This window comes from Rana temporaria, chromosome 6, assembly GCF_905171775.1.
Source record: "Rana temporaria chromosome 6, aRanTem1.1, whole genome shotgun sequence".
Lineage (NCBI taxonomy): Eukaryota > Metazoa > Chordata > Amphibia > Anura > Ranidae > Rana > Rana temporaria.
This window is the reverse complement of record NC_053494.1, coordinates 73,613,968-73,636,024: the sequence shown is the minus strand read 5'-3', so window position 1 is coordinate 73,636,024 and position 22,057 is coordinate 73,613,968. Positions and strand designations below refer to the sequence as shown.

General features: G+C 46.0%; 1 protein-coding gene across 1 annotated transcript in view; it reads left to right on the top strand.

Annotated features, from left to right (window-relative positions):
- Window positions 1-22,057, top strand: part of SNX29 (sorting nexin 29) — a 1,289,390-nt gene that overhangs the window by 393,123 nt on the left and 874,210 nt on the right. Inside the window, exon 6 of the mRNA XM_040358531.1 lies at window positions 12,348-12,418. Coding sequence (XP_040214465.1) covers window positions 12,348-12,418 — 71 coding nt within the window. The remainder of the gene's footprint in view (window positions 1-12,347; window positions 12,419-22,057) is intronic.

Below are 22,057 nucleotides of genomic sequence, written 5' to 3'. Positions count from 1 at the left end.
GAAAAGATTAGTATAAAGATAGAATGTGGTGTGGATGTATGTGTGAAGGTGAACGAATGAAAGTGTAATAAATATTGAATAGCAACGAACACACAAAATCAATTCAATTGTGCGATGTGGAAGGGAAAGGAAAGAAGTGTATGTATGGTGACATGGAGGGGCTCAAGATGAATAAGCAAGTATGTGAGGAAATGGAGGGCATTGTGGTAGGTGCCTATGTGAGGAGACAAAAAAGTAAGGGGTAAAGCAGTAATGTGCGTGTTAGGGCCTGTGTGAAAAACAAAGTGAAAAAAAAGTGAAGGAAAAAAGAAAAACATATAGGTGAAAAAAAGTAAATGAGTGGAAAGAAAAAGCTAATGGAAATAGGAAGGTGAGGTAAGAAAGGATTACCTGAACTGTCAAAATAGATTAAATAAAACATTGATTGAAAATGTAGGAATGATAAATGGGTTGGGTTTTCAGGTTTCAACGTGACTTCATAAGGGGTGTATGAAATGAGCCCAACATCTAAACTGTTTGAGGACCAAACTTTGTGTGTTAGGGCCTGGTATATCACCATCATTGTGTTCTGTAAAGAGAAATTGCTTTTAGATGGAAATCTTTTTAGAATGTACTATAATTCCTCCTTCCTCTGTCTGTGCCTCTATTCTACTGTACACCGCTTGCCGGGTAGGGCCGCTGTTGTGGATGTCCTCCCTGTAAGTGTGTACCTGGACCCTTTGGTATGTCAAAACATCCTGCTACATCCTTCTCTGTGACTGCTTCCTGGAATTCCAGTATGGTCTTTGTAGGACATTCAGAAATCATTCCAACTTTATCTAACATGAATACCATTAGTCTATACATAACCTCTAATTTAAAAGGCTGTGGGATAAAAATATTCGCCAAAACATACATTTTGTTTTCTATTGAACAGTGAAGAAAAATATAACGCCCAGCTTCGTCTATGCTGGTCTGCCTGCAGGAAAAAACACTCCACTTCTCACCAGTACACTCACTCCCCTCGAGCAAGAGGAGTACACCAAATTATATTGATATTGAAACTTCTTGTTTCGGAACTGTAACATGGTAGTTTTTGTCAGGTGTGTCTCCTGCAGGCAGACCAGCCCTACTCCATACATTTCCAACATGGAAAATACTGCTGCTTTCTTAACTATGTTGCCCATCCCCCGAACATTTCAGGAGCCTATATTCAGCATTTTAGACTGCATATCAAAAACTAGAAACCGATAGAAAAAAGGAGGCAAGAGAGAGAAAACCTCAAGAAACAACATAATAAAACTGGAAAAACATAAAATCCTGCATGTAATTATTACCCTCTGTACCTCAGTACCCCAAAATCATTGTTTGGCATTTTGTGCTATGGATATTACCATTTCTCTTAAGTGGAGCACTAATTTGTTTTTTTATCAAATTTACACCTTTTCTATGTTTCCCCCCTTCTATCAAGTGAGTTGTGACTAATTTCTGTGCCAAGACTCCTGTGTATCTTACCACTCACCACCCACCCACCATACAAAGAGCACCAATAATATTAACCACTTCCATACAGGGCACGTATACACCTTCCCGCCCAAGCCAATTTTCAGCTTTCAGCACTGTCGCAATTTGAATGGCAATTGCGCGGTCATGCTACACTGTACCCAAACAAAATTGGCGTCCTTTTTTACCCACAAATAGAGCTTTCTTTTGGTGGTATTTGATCACCTCTGCGATTTTTTTTTTTGCGCAACAACTAAAAAAAGACCGAAATTTTTTAAAAAGATTACGTTTTTATTTCTTTCTGTAATTTTATTTGTAAATAAGTAAGTTTTCTCTTTCAATTACGGGCACTGATATGGTGGCACTGATGGGCACAGATGAGATGGCACTGATGGACATCGACAAGGTAGTACTGACAGGCACAGATGAGGTGGCACCGATTGGCGGCGCTGGTATGCGGCACTGATGGGCACACATAGGCGGCACTCATGGGCACTCATGGGTGGCACTGATGGGCACTCATGGGCGGCACTGATGGGCACTCATGGGCGGCACTGATGGGCACTCATGGGCGGCACTGATGGGCACTCATGGGCGGCACAGATGGGCACTCATGGGCGGCACAGATGGGCACTCATGGGCGGCACAGATGGGCACTGTGGGGTGGCACTGATGGGCACTGTGGGGTGGCACTGATGGGCACTGTGGGGTGGCACTGATGGACACTGTGGGGCGTCACTGATGGACACTGTGGGGCGGCACTGATTTACTTGTTGCCAGTCAGTGCCCATTTGTGGGCACTGATTGGCATCTTTTTTTTGCATCTTTTTTTTTCCCCTTTTTTTTTTTTTTTCCAGACTTTTCTTTTTTTTTTTTGGACTTTTTTTTTTTTCATTTTTTTTTGTTTTGCCCTTCCCTGGTGGGCATCCCTGGTGGGCATCCCCGGTGGTCCATGTGGCGATCCGAGGGGGGGCTACGCTGATAAACGATCAGCACGAACCCCCCCTGTCAGGAGAGCCGCCGATCGGCTCTCCTCTACTCGCGTCTGTCAGACGCGAGTGAGGAAGAGCCATCGACGGCTCTTCCTGTTTACATCGTGATCAGCCGTGGTTGGACACGGCTGATCACGTGGTAAAGAGTCTCCGTGAGAGACTCTTTACCGAGATCGGTGTTGCGGGGTGTCAGACTGACACCCCGCAACAACGATCGCCGCGATGCGCGCCCCCGGGGGCGCGCAGCGGCTCAGAATCCTGAGGACGTCATATGACGTCCGGTCAGGATTCTACAACCACTTTGCCGCCGTCAATCTGTCATTGGCGGGCGGCAAGTGGTTAATAACATATGTATAATATTAATAAAATATGTATATGAAAATGTAAAAAGGAAAAGCTGGTTAGTAGACTTTCTAAGTATAGGGGGCACCCCCCAAATTAATAAAGGCGAACCCTATATTACTTAGATGTTTTTATCAAGTGATAGGAGAAGGAGGGTGGAACAAGGAAGAGGCAGGTGAGAGGGGCCAACCACTATTAAAGTAAGCAATGTATATGAGTGGCATTGGGCTACAAAAACTCAGCCATTATTTATGTAGAAATTAATATCCCACTTGATATTGAGGCCCAGTGGGCTGTAACATTGCATATCGAAGATCCATCGCATTTCCCTACGTGATATATGGCGTTTCAAGTCATTTCCTCTACAGCGTGGGATGTATCTCTCAATACCTATAACCTCCAATAGTGATGGATCTCGTATGGTATTGGCGAAAATGCCACAAGACACTGATGAGTAAACCCCCTGCGTATATTTGAGAGATGTTCTCCTATCCTTATTTTTAACACACAGGTTGTCCTCCCAATGTATTGGAAGCCACAGGTAATAAATAAATTACCCCTATAGTACCACAGGTAATGAAATCTGATATGGTATATTCTTTGGAGGCAGTGTTCAAAGTAAACTTGGAGGTTTTGACAGTTCTAGATGGTGTGCAGACCTTACATCTCTTGCAAGGGAAAAACCCCTTCAAATTACCAAACAGATGTATTTTAGGAGGTGGATCTACAACGCTGGGTGCCACATGATCTTTAAGATTTTGGTTTCTCCTGAATAGAACCTTTGGACGATCTGGGAGTGTGGGTCCCAAGACTCTGTCACACTCAAGGACCTGCCAGAACTTGCATATGGTTTTATTAACCCACCAAAAATGTGACGAAAAAGTGGTTAGAAAAGACTATTGTAAGTCTGTTGCCTTACCCTCTTTTTCTTTAGTTTTAGTGACTAACAGACTTTGCCTATCCAGTAATGCAACATCTCACAGCTCTTTGTCAAAAGTGGACTGTTTATACTCCTTCTCCAAAAAAACGATTTTTTAACACTGCGGCTTGGGATTCAAAATCCTCTGGACGTAAACAATTGCGTCTAATTCGCTGAAATTTCCCCCTAGGTATGGCCTTAAGCCAGTTAGGATGGTGTCCACTCTCTATTGGAATATACCTATTCCTATCTGTGCTTTTAAAAAAGGTTTTGGTCAGAAGAGCCCCTTGTTCTTTAAAAATCACAAATCCAGGAAGTTGACAGAAGTAGCACTGTTTTCATATGTGAATTTAATCCCCCAATCGTTGGTATTAAAGGTGGTCATAAACTCACACAGGGATCCCTCATCCCCCTTCCACAAAAATAAAGCGTCATCAATGTAACAATGCCATAGAAGGAGGCGGAGCTCTTCTAGGGAAAACAGTTTGTAGTTGAAAGAGAAAGGTTCCCCGGTTGGGCTTTTAGGCAGCAATGTAGAAAGATTGGAGTAAATATTAGATGTATAAAACAGTATTTATTACCAAGATTCTCGGATACCAAAATGAGTAAAAAGAAATTACATAAAACAATTATAATAGTAAAACATCACATTCCTTGATGCAGTAAACATAGGGCCAGATTCACGTAGAGCGGCGCATATTTAGACCGGCGTAGCGCATCTCTGTTACGTTACGCCGGCTCAATTTCGTGACGCGAGTACCGTATCCACAGAGTATTTGCGCCCAAATTTGCGCCCGCGTAACGTAAATTCGGAGGCGTAAGGCGGGGTAATTGAAAGTGGGAAGGAAGTGGGCGTGCTCCATTGAAATGAGCCGTGACCCCATGCAAATGAAGGGCCGGCCGGACTGCGCATGCGCGCATGATTCTTCACCTCACTGCGCATGCTCAGAACTCGGCCCGGCGCAATCACTGAGATAGAAACTAGGCCCGGCGTACTTAGTGAGATACGCCCTGTGTATAAATAGGCCCAGACAAACGCCCTTCCATTGCAAAAGTACATCCATGTGTTTCCCTTCCTGAAGCAAGGTGCTTTTGTTCTGTTGTCTGTGGCTGTGTGTTGGTTTGTGTAGGAGTGTTATAGTAAAGATTTATTGGAGTAGGAGATTGTATTAGCTGTCTGTTTTTTCTGAGTGTTTTTTGGTGTCTGTATTAGCTGTCTGTCTGTGCTGTTTGATTTTGGTCTGGTTTTTGCTGTCTCTTTTTGTGTCTGTTTGTGCTGACTGTTTTTGTGTCTGTTTGGTGCTGAGTGTTTGGTGGTGATATGGCACCAAAGAGGAGAAAGCTAAACTTCTCAGTCCGTGGGAAGGAGATCCTTGCCAGGGCCCTCACCCGATATGGGCGTTTTTTTGCATGGCCCTGAGAGCCGGGACACCACCCCGGCCAGGAAGAAGCAGATCCTCCAGGAGATAGTTGATGATATCAATACCTTGGGGGGGAGATGAGGCCCGTCAGTGGGATCTCCAAAAAGATTAATGATCTAAGGAGCGTGGTCCGTGATGAGCTGGCCAAGCTTACAGCACATTCCATGGGCACTGGAGGGGGACCACCTTGCACCATTAGGTTGACTGATGAGGAGCGTGCAGTGGCCCGGTGCTTCAACAGCCAGCAAGTGGTGGGCCTGCCTGGCTTTGACTCCGAGGAGGCCGTGAGGACAGGTACGTTTTTTTTTCTATCTGGTATGTAACATGTGTGGGGGGGAGGGAATATGTGACAAGTGTGTGGATCCTCCAACCTGTGTATGTTTTGTGTCACCCACCATCTGGCCAGTCTGCACCATCCCCCGAACATCAGGCTGCTGAAGACCCCCAGGAAAGGCAAGAGTCCTCAGGGGAGGGGAGTGGCCAAACTCACCTCATGAGGAGGATGAGGGGGAGGAGGTTGAGGAGGAGGAGGTAACCATTGCCAGTGAAATACTTTGCATTTTGGATGAAGCTCCCCCTGTGGCTGGCAGCAGTCAGGCCTCCATCAGGGTTAGCCCCTCCCACTCCTGCCCCAACAGGGCTCCCCCCCAGGGGGCTCCCCTTCTCCCATGCCACAAGCCTCATCTGCAGGCAGGAAGGCCACCCGGAAGACCAGGGGGGTGTCAGACTTATTGCCGGCCAATCTTTAGAGGGACCAGGCCCTTCAGACCCGCCATCTGGGTCAGGTCACCCGGACTTTGGCCCAGATGGAGGAGAGCCTGGTCTCCATAAAGGACTCCGTGATGGACGTGAGCACGAACTCCTTGGCATTCATAAACTGTTTTAATGAACTGCAGACTGCCACAGCAGGCGTGGGTCAGGAGGTGCATGCCCTGACCCAGGCTGTCCAAGCCAATACGGCAGCCCTGAATGTTGGCCTCAACAGAATAGCCATGGCATTGGAGGGCAGGCCAGCAGGTGGGCAGACACCAGCGGAGGCTCCTCCTTCCCCTGATTCCCCCCCCATGAGTCTCCCCTGAGGGGCCGCGGCTGTGGCCGGCCCAGGCGTGGGTCACGCCGACGTTAATTTGTGATGTACTTTTGATTTCAGTGTTTTATTATTATTTTTTGTTTTTACTGTGATTATGATTTGTTTTATGTTTGTGAATGATGTATGAATGTGGGGGTGACATTCCTGCCAGAAAAGGGGTGTCACCCTCAGTTTTGGTGGAGAAGGGATCCACAGGACCAGGAAGAAGTGATCCCAGGTCCATGTGAATGGTGTATGAATGTACAGTGACATAATTGGAGCCTTGGCGGGGCGTTGCTGCTCCCTAGTACAGTGTGGTGTACTTTGGTCTAATCCAATTCGATGAGGATGTGGGGTGTGTGTGCTAGGGACCACAGTGGTGTGCATGCATGCATTCTACTTTTGCCGTGATTAATGTGTGTGTTTAACGTGCAAAGATGCCTTCTGCGGGGCGTCTCCTGACTGTTGCTCCCTCAGAAGACAGGGTACCCTCGGTCAGGGGGGGATTGTCTGGTTCGGGGGTCAGGTCATCACGTAGGTCAATCTCCAGGCCCCTTCTCACAGCAAAGTTGTGCAGCATTCAACATACACCGATGATCTGGCACAAAAAGTTTGGGGAATACAACAGGGTACCCCCAGACTTATCCAGGCATTCGAAACGGGACTTCAGGAGGCCAAATGTGCGTTCCACCACTGCATGGGTACGTGCATGTGCTTCATTGTATCTTTCCTCTCCTGGGGTTTGAGGGTTCCGGAATGGAGTCATGAGATGGGGTCCAAGTGCATATGCAGAGTCATTTGGAAGGGAAAAGACAGGAGGATGTTAGTCATGCATGTGCCCCTCGTGATGTCTGCATCATGGGGGGGGGGGGGACAGTCATGCCTGACACCCATGTCACTCACCAACCAGCCAGCTGTCCCCATACACGTTCTGTTCAAATTCTCTTGGGATGTTGCTTTGACGGTATATGTAGCGGTCATGGCTGGATCCTGGGTGTTTGGCACGGACGTGCCATATAAAAGTATTGGGCATCGACTATCACCTGTACGTTGATGGAATGCCAGTGCTTCCAATTGCGGTACATGTGCTCTGTCTCACGGGGGGGGGGGGCTGTAGTGCCACATGTGTGCAATCAATGGCCCCCACGGTGCCTGGGAATTGTGCAATTCTGTAGAATTCACGCATTGTCTTCATCCGCAGGTCCTCCTGGGTGGGTTTGATAAAATGGTTGGGCATGCGTCTGAGGATTGTGGGGACAACCTGGTGCACACATCTGCTAATGGAGGATTGTGACATCCCAGCCACCACTCCACTTGTGCGCTGAAAAGAGCCAGTGGCAAGAAAATGCAGTGTTGCCATTACCTTGATCAGTGGCTCCACTGCATGTGAGCGGTGTGTTGGGCTGGTGATGTCATCTTTCAGGGTTGTGGTTAATTCCACGATGGCTTCAGGGCTGAATCTGAAGATGCGAAACACCTCAGAAGCAGGCATGCCAAAGACGTCTATCGAATATCCTCTCCTGTGCCCTCCTTCTCCTCCTCCGTTCCCTCCTCCTTCTGCGCGCCTCTAAAGTCACTAGTATAGCTATGAGCATTGATGCCCCTGGCATGTTGGCATACAGATTGTTGTCCTGCAAGTGTGTGTGTTCAGCTCGTCCCTAACGGTGTTGCTTTAGCTGACCTGCACACGTCTGGTACAAAGTTAAGCCTGCTTTTATAAGGGGTAACTTTACGCCGGACAAACAGCTGATGCGCACAGGGCGTAGCCTGCGCTGCACAAACGTACTTTTGTGGATCGCCGTATCTCCCTCATTTGCATATTTGACTAGCAAAACAATGGTGCGTCTAGCGTATTTTTACGCCCCACGATGCACCGGCGTAATCTTTTTACGTCGGTCGGAAAAAGCTGGTTTTCCGGCGTATCTCGTTTTGAGGATACGGCGCATAGATACGCACGGCGCATATTTACAATTACGCCGCGCATCTCTAGATACGCCGGCGTAAGTGCTTTGTGAATCTGGCCCATAGATCATTATACATATCATAATTTCATGTTAGTGTGCAATGTTGAGCTCCGACGTGTTTCGACCAGTTGGGTCTCTTCAGGGGGACAAGGTTTCTAAAAAATATTAATTACATAGGTTCAAAATGGATGAAGGGACACATGTCAGCATACATCACATTGAATCTGCCATAGTAATATAGTTACCGCTGAAACAAGGAATCAAAGATATAGGAAGCCGCTGGATAATCCGAAGGGGCCTAGGCTGCCCCCGTCCACCCAACAGCGGAAAGCCCACCCAAGAGAGCTTACAAGGAGCCACATTATGGATGCCCCCTGGGCGATGGAGGAGCAGGCACCTGCGAAAAAGCACCCACAATACACATGGTTAGTTGGGAAAATTGTATTTGAGTAGTTAATTCAAAGCATGGCTGCTAAAGTGACAGCTAGGCTATATATGTAGGTGGGTATAATAAGTAGTGGGATAGTGAGAGGGCTGGAGGCAAGTACTAATTGCCGATATGTATAATGAGAGTTAGGGCATCCTTGGAGGTCCAGTAAGGTTGATTGATAATTTAGGGAATGTAATGTAATTAGAATAATGCTGTAGTAATACTAGGTAAGTGAATGTGAGTGAACTAGTAAGTGTGAGTAATATAAAAGAGTAAAATGGATGATTGCCGGTTTAAGACAATCCAGTGGTGCATGGTGTGTAGATGTTGTAAATAGTGTCAAAGAAAAGTGAAAGTGTGGGAAAAATTTATAATAAGGGAATGCGTAATGTACCCCGATATACAGGGGTGTGATATAGGAGTGTATAATCAAAAAGTAAAGTAGTATTGAAGTACATGGGTGGTGGAATGATTACCTGGTGCAGTGAAAGATTTCAAGGTAGGACTGAGTATAGGTGTAGAAGCCTGACTGCAGTTATGCACGACAGGAGAGGACAAGGTGCCAAAAGGACAGGGATGCGGTAGCATCCGACATGGCCTATGTGGAATCTGATAATGATTCCCTATGACTGATCATTAAATAGGCCCTGTGGGTGTGGTGATCAAAATGATCACGCGCGGGCAGCTGCCTCCATCCCAATTCCCCAAACAGGAAACGTCCCGACAGAATGGCGGCCCACGTGTGGCTTTCTCGGCGTCCCAGAGGGGCTGAACAGCCCCGACAACTGTCGTCCTCTCTGCCACTGCCACGTGAAGTCATGACGCCGCGCGCACACCGGAAAAATCGCGCATGCGCACCGCGTCAAAACTGGTCCGGGGAGGATTCAAGGGACGCCGCCGGCAGGGTGAAGCTTACATGGGTGTCCAAGGGTTTCCCCTCTGGCACCCTGCGAGCGGTAAGAGGGGGACATGAAGCAATCAAGGACAGGGCTCCACCCCCAAAGGACCGGACAGGCTCAGCCATGCCCCGCCGGAATCCAAATCGGCCACAAATAAGTGAAGCATATATGACAATTACCATCAATGTAACAGAACTCAATGAGATTGGTTATAAATACTGTAAAGACATAATTAAATATAAATTATATTACAAATAGGCTGTGTGTTAATGCCATGACTGAAACTCCTTGCATATACAGTAATGAATTATTTGGGACAAATATTCAGTTAGAGTATTTGAACACAATGCACAGTGTACAGTTACTCCTGATGTGTGCAGGGGTGGATTAAAGGGTTTAATCCTCGTTGAGAGTACTTAGACATCGCCAGCTTGGAAGTTTAAAGTGATCGATACGTGGTGTATCTGGTTACCGTGATTGAAAGCTGCTGCCATATCTATTGGGAGGCTTAAAACACAAGCCAGAGGTTGATGAGAACGGAGTCACTTGGAGTGGAGCACTTGTCAGTTTGCGGTGGATTTCTTTGTCACTTTGCACTTCAGGAATCTTATGGACATTGTCATCGTTTTTTTGCATGAGATTGGACCTATCAGTATTTTTTGAGGAGCACTTTTTTTAAATGTTCACATATTACACATCATTGCATGAAGATTGTTTGTGGTCAATGTGTACTTATGGCACATTCTCAAGGAATTTTTTGCACTACTATTGCACTTTATTTTTTAGATGCACTTTATTATGCACATTGTATAATAATATTTTTTTCACATTAGTTATTTTATTATTTGCAACAATTTGCACAAATATTTACAGTATCGGTTTACTGTCTTATGTATTTTATTGGATTTACATATCATAATTATTTATTGGTGTAATTAGTAAGCGCCCCAACACCCCCCGTTTTTTACAATATACCCATGTAGATGTTAGCTAGCACAGAATTTCCACGGCGAGGGGTCAAGGCCTGTGAGTTCTGCCCCCTGGGTCAAAACTGAGGCAGAGATATGTGACACTACAACATCATGTCACTATGTGAGGTTTTGTCACTCATGAATCTCATCCACACAGGTTGAGGGGCTCCAGGGTGCTTATATCATATGGAGGAACCTGGATTTTCAGTTTCCTTAGAGCTTGTTAAAACTCAGTTTTGCATTCCGCCTCTTGGAATCATACCTCCTATTGCTAAAGAGTTAATTTTTTATAATGTTATGTATGATTCACATAGCACATCTACGTGGCATCCTGGGTTTACTTCTTCTTAGGCCCCTTTCACACGGGTGTTCCTTGTGTCCATTTTTCGCCCATCTGTTAATTTCTAGGGGCAAACGTATGTACTGTAAATGCATGATCATAAGCTTACTGGTATATCCTCGTCAGTTCAGTTTTTTTTTCAATGGAACAAGTCTGTCCTATTGTGTTTTAAACAGACCTGAATGGAGATAAGTGGATGTTAATGACGACGGCTGTTTTTGCATCCATTGGTTGTTGAGGAGTTAGCACCTGCCAGCATCCTAACAACCAGTGACTCATCCCTGCATCAGCAGCAGGGTTGAGTCATTGGTTCTTAAGAAAAACGTGCAGGTCACCCACCCCCCCCTCGATCCATACCCTTTAGGTCTGGTATGGATTTTGTGGTGGACCCCCACATGAATGAATACATGGTATATAGGCCATTTATGTAAATGGATATTTCCATATATGGTCAATGACATCACTAGGTGACCTTTCCCCTTAGTTTACTTCAGCGGTGGAGTGGAAAGCGGTGTGTCAGTCAGCAGGAGGCAAGCAACAGAGCAGTCAGGTGTCAGCAGGTTTTTGTTTTCTTCGTTGGTCGGCCATAGTTCATCATTATACTCATTCACATATAGGGGGGGGGGAGGTCTTCCAGATTCTGAAAAGTCACCCTTTTATCTCCAGAACTACTAGACCACCAGGGTTGTGGGGAAGAGGCCCATGTCCTCCTCAACATGTGGTGCTTTGTGCTTGTGATTTGGGGGGTTCATGCTCCTCCCCCTCCTCTTTTCTGGCCTTTTAGGCTGTATGGTCGGATAAGAGAATAGTATGGATTTGGGGGGGGGGGGGGGCATCACGCCATTTTTTTTATATGGATTAAAGGGTGAAAAAACTTCTGACACTGACCGGCCCCCCATTCCCCCCGTTTTACTCACCTGAGCACTTCGATCATTTGGCAGAGATGCACTGTACCTCTCTGCCTGGGGTTCTCGGCTCTTGATTGGATAGATTGATAGCAGCGCAGCCATAGGCTTCCGCTGCAGCCAATCAAATCCAATGGCGAGCAAGGCAGGGCCGAGTCTGGCATTCTGTGTCAATAAACGCAAATGCTGGACTTGGGAGCGTGCCCGCAAGGTAACCCCCTGGGAGAGCGCTTCTCCCAGGGAGTTTACCGATGTGGGGGGGGCCCCAGAAGATGAGGTCCGGTGCCACACTGTGTAAAACAAACTGCATAGTGGAGGTAAGTATTACATGTTTGTTGTTTTTGTTTTGTTTTTGTTTTTTAAAGAATGGTTTACAAACCCTTTAATATGGATTATGCACACCATTTTATTTTATTTTTTCAATGTTGACTCATTTGATTACACAACCGGGAGGCCCGTCATGGTTGTTGCATATGCCAGCAGGCGGATGTAGAAAACAGATGTAAACTGATGTAACAGATGACACCTATGTGAATGGAGCCTTAGGATTATGTGAGAATAATTTATTTTGGTGTATGCTGTAAATAATTTATTTTTTTATTATTATTTCTAGTTTCTTCTATGAAGACTGGTCATTTCTATTTGATGAGGAACGTTCAAGCATGCTCCCTACCATGGCAGCAGGTAACTTTTACTGTATAGAATCCTAAATTATTGTAACTAATAATTTGGAGAGGATTACACCCCTCTCCACCTCCCAATACCACCCCTTTTAGAGAATACAGAGGCAAGTATCATTTTGTGATGCTAGATAATTTGTATGGAATTTGGTAATGATAAGCTGTAAAATATATCTGTGTCATACTGTACCTGCCTGGTAGCAGAGCCTGATATGACGAGGAAGGCCCATAGGTGTGCACAGTCTATTCTATGGCGCGGCTTTCTTTTGTTTACCGTGCACAGTCTATTGCATTAGGATGTGCACCCCAAAGCTCACACACACTACTGATCACTCACAATGTTCATTCAGAAAGGGAAGGGGATGGAAGGGGATGGTCAATTACATATTTACTGGCCCCTTCCTCCACTCATCCTAAAACATCCTTGCAGCAACAGCTGGCGGGAAAGGAGGGAAGCTGGTAGCACTGCAGAAGAGGGAAGGAGGGAGCCAGGGAAGTAGGGGGAATCTGTGCTGTAAAAGGTGATCAGGGTGTGCCTGGGCACACCTGGCACACCATGTGCACACGCCTATGGGAAGGCCTCTCTTACACCTCTGACTCGGTACCCCTGATAGTGTGGAAAAAAGGCGCAGAGTGGCACAAGTGCCTGTAAGTCTTGCTATCAGAGCAGGTGTCCATACCAGGCAGGGTAGTTACCAGCAGTCTTCAGTGAAGCAGGAAGGCAGGGTGGCAGCTGTTGAGCAGCAAAACGAAGCAGGCTGATACTGGCAATAGCAGGCAGTTGAAGCGTATACTGGTAGCAGACAGTGGGTAGGCAGGCACAGCTGGTAGACAGGTGGGTCCTGTCGACAGCAGGAGGAATAGCAAGGTCAGGCATACCAGGTCATACACTGGCAAGACAGATTAGGTACAGGGGCACAGGCCAGAGCATGGTCAAGGTACAAGCTGGGTCAGGAGCCGATCAGTGGAACAAATTGAGGAGAAGCGGTGGCCAGGAGGCAAGCCAAGGTCAGTATAGGCAGAGTTCGGGGAGAAGTCAGATGAGCTGAGGTCATTATACAGATTCTCAGGACACAGAAGGCTGAAGACAAATCAGCACTGAACCAGAGCACTGTCTCAGTTTAAATAGCCCATTCTGTCACAGGTGCACATGAGCACACCGACGTGTATGTGAACTGATACGCGCATTTGTGCGTGCATGTGCAAGTATTAGCATGTGCCCAATTCTTAGGTTTATGAGAAGGAATGTGGATTAGCCTGTGAAGATGCACAGAAGTCCTCCCAGAGGGGCAATCTTGTTCACTGACATGCCCATCCTGACGGTATCCCCTGCAACTAGCAACAATACTACATCCCCTTTGAACAAGTTCCTCACAGCAAAAAAAGACTCCCCCCTCACAACAAAGTACCACCCAAGCAACAATAGACCCCCACCAGCAATAGATCTCCTAGCAGCCAGCATCAATAGACCCCTCTCTCAACAGTAGATCTTTCCAAGCAACAATCGAGCCCCCCCTTCCCCAGCAACAACAGATCCTCCAGCAACCAGCATTAATAGACCCCCCAACACACCTCAGCACCTCTTTCCATTACATGCATTCAGTGCTAAGGGCATACCTCCCAACTTTTGAAGTTTAGAATGAGGGACATTTGGGGGGGTTGACCTGTGGCAAGCGTAGCATGTAGTGGCGAAAATTGGGTGTGCTTAAATTATGATGGTCGGGAGTAGATAAACTGGCATCCCCTGTGTGCCTCTACCACTAATGCCCTTAAGCTGTAGAAATAGCTGTAAACATACTGTGCGAAAAGAGAAAACAATTACATTTATTTATACAGAAAATAAACTTGTATTAATCTGATATTAGTAACAATAACATAAATGATACCACCTTTAAAACAGAGATTTTACCAATGATACACAATAATACAAATAGGAATATTGCTATAATGAACACATCAGTTTATAAGGACAAGTTGTAGAAAGGGAAAAGTTACAGAGAAGATGAAGAAAATTAAAGAGGTATATTTACAGAGAGTACTTCACCATGTACCTCAGATCAAATCATCATGCCTAGAGACTGATTGTGTCTGACCGTACTGTTTTATACCCCCCATGCCCCTACTCCCCCCCCCATCCAGGTTCCAACCTCCCTGGGATCATTGGTCCAGAGTTGCTCAAAGTCTGATTAGCTGTGCCTGAAGTCACCTTAAATGTTTCAGGTAACTTTTGGTGCCTTTAGTCTGTTATATGTAATAAACAACCCCTTTGATCCCCAGCCCACCCATATCCCACATTAGCATGCTAAGGGCCTACTGTGATGGAGCCTTTATGTCTGCCCAAGCTCTCTTCAAAACAAAAGGATAATTTGATTATCACTTGAAGACATTTTACAGGAAGAAAACTAATTTAAGAAAAAGCTCAGCTGAGCCATTATTTCATCATATCACAATATATATATATATATATATATATATATATATATATATATATATATATATATATATATACACCACCACACACATATATCCATATATATATACACATATATATATATATATATATATATATATATATATATATATATATATATATATATATTTATATACACACTGTGACAGGAAGTCAGGTAAATCTGTGGGTGTTTTCACAGACGGGACATACATTTCTGCCTTGTTTAGACCATTTAGACAATACACCAATTGTTATTAGGCGTTGGCTGCAGATGTAGCCAGAAACGGTTTAAGGGTGTTGGAAAACTTAACTTCAGCTGTTCAGAATGAGGCAATTAAGGCCTCTATAAGTAATCCAGAGGATTACCACTGATTTGCTGCATCCTGAGGCTTTGTGAGTAAGGAGAGCAGTGTACTGAAAGTCTTCTGAGGAGGTGAGAAGGTGATTGATTTTTCTGTGTGATAAAAAATCAACAGACTATTGTTTTTCTGCTGTATGACCAGCAGTGTCTGCCCAGCACTAGGCTGTGCCAGACTCCATAGATAGGTTCCTGTGTGGTGAAGATAGACACCCCAAGTGGCCAGGGTTTATTTTATGTTTGATTTTGTTTATGCTGTTTGGATGCTTGCACTTGTTTCCAGCAAGATAGAAGAATAAACCAAAATCTTTGTTTTCAACCGTCTTCGACTGCCTGCCTGTATAAATTCAGTGTGTAGTGAACCCATCCAGGGAGTCACACACCCGCTACTGAGCTAACCCCTTTCACAAGGTGGATAATGTGGGCAGTTAAAGTAAACCCAAAATAGAGGAGATACTGAAACAGCTGGCTTTAGCAAATGCAAATTAACAACAGGCAAATGCAAATCAACAACAGACGAATGCAGGTTTGCAGCGGAGCATTGCAGCTTAACAGAGCCTTGCAGCTCAACAACAGGCTTACGCAGCTCAACAACAGGCTCACCAAGAGAGCATTGCAGGCTTGGAACAGAGACACCAGCAGCAAATGGAGGCCATTGTGAAACAGCTTCAGAGACAGCAGACCGAGGCTGGGAGTCAGACCAGTAACATACCGACTTTTCGGGTAAGACACTTATTGCCAAAGATGACTGCAGATGAGGACCCTGAGATGTTTCTGACCACGTTTGAGAGAGCAGCGGAAATAGAGAGTTGGCCTAAAGACCAGTGGTCTGGACTAGTGGCCCCCCTATTATCTGGATAAGCCCAAAAGGCATATTTTGATTTGGAGCTTGCAGACGCAAAAAACTATGATCGATTAAAAGAGGAAATATTGGCACGTTTCGGTGTAACCCTGGATGTCCGTGCTCAGCGGGTCCACAATTAGAGTTATCAGCAGAGGAAGCCACCTCGGTCGCAGATGTATGACCTCATCCATTTGGCTAGGAAATGGCTGCAGCCAGAAACTCTGTCCAGGCCAAAAATTTTGGAGCGAGTAGTCATGGATAAATTTCTTAACACCTCTTCCTCTCTTCCTAACACCCTGCAGAAATCGGTGAACCATGGTGGTCCGGAAACCGCAGACAAACTTGTAGACCTGGTCGAAAGGTACCGAACAACAGAGAATTTGTCCTCTTCCACCAGAGACGCACAGACTTTTCACCCCAAGACCAGACCCTCCCCACCTATAGGTAAGACTGCATCAAGGGATGGGGGTGGAGAGAGTTACCAAGGAGCAACTAGAGGAATTATCAGGACTACTGCTAATGTTTGGCGAGAGCGGCCTGGAAGACCCATCCCACAGGAGAGGACCAGAAGGTTGATTTGTTACCGTTGCCGGAAAGAGGGACGTGTAGCAGCGGTTTGCCCAGCAGGTGATGAACCCATGCAGTGTGACGTTCTGACAGAGAGACGAAAGTCCCTTTTTGCAACCACATGCACTGCAGAAAAGGGAAATGAGAAACCTTTATATAGAATGTGCTTAGATGGTAAAAATGTTGTGGTATTGTTTGATTCAGGTAGCCTGGTCACCTTAGTGAAAAGTGATCTAGTGGTGGGAAAAACCTTACATCCGAGGAAAATGGCTGTAGTTTGTGTACATGGGGACACTCAAGAATATCCGGTGACTACGGTTTCCTTTGAAACCTCCCTCGGTAACTTGTGTCACCAGGTGGGTTTAGTTCCCAAACTGCCACATGACGCCACTGTGGGAAGGGATTTCCCAAAATTCTGGGAACTCTGGGACTGCCCAGATTCCCCAGTAGGTGGTTCTTCTGAGTCTGAACCATCTACTCCAGAAACCTATAACTGTGAGGATTCTCCTGAGTTTCCATTCTCAGTATTAGCAGGGGAAACACCAGTCCCTAGGGAGGAGCCTGCTACCTCAGAAGAGGAACAGCGGCCGATAGGGTTTGATGACCTCGAGGTGCACAGAGGACATTTTGTCACTGAGCAATTGAGGGATCCCACATTGCTAAGAGCCCAGGAGAATGTAGTGAAGATAGATGGGGAGTTAGTTAACCTTGACTAGAGGGTTGCCCTCCCTTACTTCATTATTGAAAGGGACCTGTTATATCGAGTGTCATAGAGGACACCATTGAGCAACTGGTAGTGCCTAAACCGTACCGCAAGGTGGTTTTGGAACTGGCCCATGGGCACATTCTTGGGGGACATTTGGGAGCAGAAAAAACCCAGGAGAGGATCACCCAGAAGTTTTATTGGCCTGGGATCACTAAAGAAGTGGAATTGTACTGCTCTTCCTGTCCAGTGTGTCAGATTACTGCACCCATGCCACATTTCCGCAGTCCGTTGGTACCCCTGCCCATTATCGAGGTCCCTTTTGAGAGGATCGCCATGGACTTGGCCCCTTACTGAAGTCCACTAGAGGGCACCAGCACATCTTGGTAATAATGGACTATGCCACCCGGTACCCAGAAGCGATTCCTCTCCGAAACACCTCTGCTAAAACCATTACCAAAGAGTTGTTCCAGGTTTTCAGCCGTGTGGGTCTTCCTAAGGAAGTCCTAACTGACCAGGGCACCCCGTTTATGTCTAGGGTGACCAAAGAACTTTGTAAACTCCTGAAAGTGACCCAATTACGTACATCAGTATATCACCCTCAAACAGACGGGTTAGTGGAAAGGTTTAATAAAACCTTAAAACACATGTTGAGGAAGGTGGTGGATAAAGACGGAAAGAATTGGGATTATCTGCTCCCTTATCTGATGTTTGCAATAAGAGAGGTTCCCCAATCGTCCACAGGGTTCTCTCCGTTTGAGCTACTGTATGGGAGGCACCCCCGGGGCCTACTGGACATTGCCAGGGAAACATGGGAGAGTGAGAGTTCCCCTCATCGAAGTGTGATTGAACATGTAGCCCAAATGCAAGATAGAATTGCCCTAGTGATGCCGATTGTGAAGGAACATTTCGCCCAAGCCAAATTGGCTCAACAAAGGATTTACAATCGTGGGGCCCAGGTCCGTTCCTTTGCACCTGGTTATAGGGTGTTGGTGCTGGTCCCCATGGTCAAAAGTAAATTCCTAGCCAAATGGCAGGGTCCATATGAAGTGTTGGAAAAAATGGGAGTGGTGAATTATAAAACTAGCCAACCGGGAAGACGAAAATCTGAGCAGCTCTATCACGCGAACTTGCTGAAACCATGGAAAGATAGAGAGTCCTTGGTCGCTAAGACTACCCGATTTTCTGCTCCATTTAACCTGGCTGTCCCTGAAGTTGAGATAGCGGAGACTCTATCCAAAACTCAGAAACAGAAGGTTAAAGAATTTGTGCTCCGTAATAAGGAAAAGTTTTCAGACCTGCCAGGTTGGGTCTCCGGAGTTGAACATGACATTATCACCACACCAGGGGATAAGGTCAAGTTGAAGCCTTATAGAATTCCAGAAGCCCGGCGGGAGGCAATTCGCCAGGAAGTAAAACAAATGCTTGAGCTGGGGGTGATAGAAGAGTCAAATAGTGATTGGTCAAGTCCCATTGTCTTAGTGCCCAAACCAGATGGAAGTTGGCGATTTTGTAATGATTTTCACCGCCTGAATAAAATCACTAAGTTTGACACCTATCCTATGCCCCGCATAGATGAACTGATTGATCGCCTAGGCACTGCCCGGTACATGACAATGTTAGACCTGACCAAGGGTTATTGGCAAATTCCTCTCTCGGAGTCGGCCAGCGAAAAAACAGCATTTGTAACTCCAGACGGATCTTTCCAATATCGGAGGATGCCTTTTGAGTTACAGAATGCTCCCGCCACATTTCAACGCACCATGGATAAGACCCTTCGGCCTCATCGAGCCTATGCTGCTGCATACCTCGATGACGTTGTCATCCACAGTGAGGATTGGGAATCACACTTGCCAAAAGTTCAGGCTGTGTTGGATTCCATCTGGAAAGCCGGGTTTACAGCCAATCCAAAAAAATGTACCCTTGGGCTAGAAGAGGCAAAGTATCTGGGGTATACCATTGGAAGAGGTCTAATCAAGCCCCAAATAAACAAAGTTGAGGCTATTCAGGATTGGCCACGTCCCACCAACAAGAAACAGGTTCGTGCATTTTTGGGGATCGCAGGCTATTATCGCCGTTTTATCCCCCATTTTGCCTCATAGGCTGCTCCCCTGACCAATTTGACCAAAGGGAAGGAGTCTGTCATGACCAAATGGACTCCCGAAGCCGAAACAGCTTTTCAGGCTTTAAAACAGGCCTTATGTAGTCAGCCAGTTTTAAATTCGTCTGATTTTTCACAGGACTTTGTGGTTCAGACAGATGCGTCAAATGTGGGCTTAGGAGCTGTACTGTCTCAGATTATCAAGGGGGAGGAACACCCTGTTATGTACCTCAGCCGAAAGTTGAAGGCCCATGAGGAGAATTATGCCACCATTGAGAAAGAATGTTTAGCGGTGAAATGGGCGTTGGATTCTCTCCGGTTCTACCTCGTAGGTAGACCGTTTGAACTGGTGACGGATCATGCCCCATTGAAGTGGATGGCACAGAACAAAGAAACCAATAGGAGAATAAATAGGTGGTTCCTGGCCCTCCAGAAATTTATTTTTTTGATAACGCATCGCCCCGGTGCTAAAATGGGGAATGCAGATGGGTTGTTTTCCGAGTGCATGCCTGCCTGGCAACCTGTGTCCCAACCCTAGGGTTGAAACAAGAGGGGGGGTATGTGACAGGAAGTCAGGTAAATCTGTGAGTGTTGTCACAGACGGGACATACATTTCTGCCTTGTTTAGACAATACACCAATTGTTATTAGGCGTCGGCTGCAGATGTAGCCAGGAAAGGTCTAAGGGCGTTGGAAACTTCAGCTGTTCAGAATGAGGCAATTAAGGCCAGAGGATTACCACTGATTTGCTGCATCCTGAGGCTTTGTGAGTAAGGAGAGCAGTGTACTGAAAGTCTTCTGAGGAGGTGAGAAGGTGATTGATTTTTCTGTGTGATAAAAATCAACAGACTATTGTTTTTCTGCTGTATGACCAGCAGTGTCTGCCCAGCACTAGGCTGTGCCAGACTCCATAGATAGGTTCCTGTGTGGTGAAGATAGACGCCCCAAGTGGCCAGGGTTTTTTTTATGTTTGATTTTGTTTATGCTGTTTGGATGCTTGCACTTGTTTCCAGCAAGATGGAAGAATAAACCAAAATCTTTGTTTTCAACCGTCTTCGACTGCCTGTCTGTATAAATTCAGTGTGTAGTGAACCCATCCAGGGGGTCAGACACCCCGCTACCGAGCTAACCCCTTACAACACACACACACACACAACCAGAGTACCTGCAATGGTTCCCCTGAAGCTCCATGACACAAACACAAATTTCTAAATAAGAAACACAAACTCCTGCGCACAAGTGGGATCCTTGATGATTGATCAAATATCTACATACAGATCTCCTTGAAAGTCAAAAAACCGTAGTGACAGAGGCCTTGCTGCCCTTCATGGATGGGGAAATCCTGGTAGAAGACAAAAAGGGAGAAAGAAAGGTGCACCAGCCTCGTGTACTAACGTTTGACAGTTTTAATGGAATAACATAATAATGAAAACTACTCGCAAACAAAGAATGATAAAAGGCTTGTCAAACGATAATTAAAATACCCCTCGACCCACACTCCGGAATGTAGGGGGGGTGGCGAGGTGCGTTGCTGCTGGCTTACGCGTTTCGAGGTAACAGAGACCTCTTCCTCAGAGCCCAGCAGTGCATGACCTTCCACACACTCCAATTAAATAGAAATACATGTAGGCCCAGGCACCGCCCATCACCGACCACGGAAACACCCCCAGGGGCCGTCCAGACTCCACCCCTTCACACGAATAAAAAATGAATGATGAAAATAAATAGAAATAGTAGTAGTAATAGTAATAGTACCACTATTGTAGGTGAAACAGGGGGATGAAAGTGCATAATAAAAGTAGTAATAGTAGTAATACCAATAATGCTAATAATGATGCTAAAAGAAAGGCTGCTCATAAAAATGAATATAAATAGAAAATTAATATAAATACAAAATGGTAATGATAGACCATCACTATTTGTAGTGACGGTAGAGAGCTGATACAATGCACAAGGTGGAGGAGGTGCACTGTAGATCCGACGATGAGGACCACTATTGCACCCCCTGCACTTCACAGTCCTAGCATTTGAGTACATGTAGTGATCGCAGATAGCAAAGGAGAAAGATATGTTGAAGTGGTGAGAGGGGAATGTGAGGGGAGACTCACAGAACTCGCAGGAGAAGGAGGAGGGAGGTGGAAGAAAAGAGATGGACAAGGACAAACATGGATGGCTTACACCAAGATCATAAAGGATCTATGGGGCCAATGGACGAACGTCACTCCTGCTGGAGAGCCGTCACTGCTGCCGAAGATGCCAGGCGAGGGGCGATTCAATCAACATTGAATCGCCCCTCGCCTGGCAGCTTCGGCAGCGGTGACGGCTCTCCAGCAGGAGTGACGTTCGTCCATTGGCCCCATAGATCCTTTATGATCTTGGTGTAAGCCATCCATGTTTGTCCTTGTCCATCTCTTTTCTTCCACCTCCCTCCTCCTTCTCCTGCGAGTTCTGTGAGTCTCCCCTCACATTCCCCTCTCACCACTTCAACATATCTTTCTCCTTTGCTATCTGCGATCACTACATGTACTCAAATGCTAGGACTGTGAAGTGCAGGGGGTGCAATAGTGGTCCTCATCGTCGGATCTACAGTGCACCTTCTCCACCTTGTGCATTGTATCA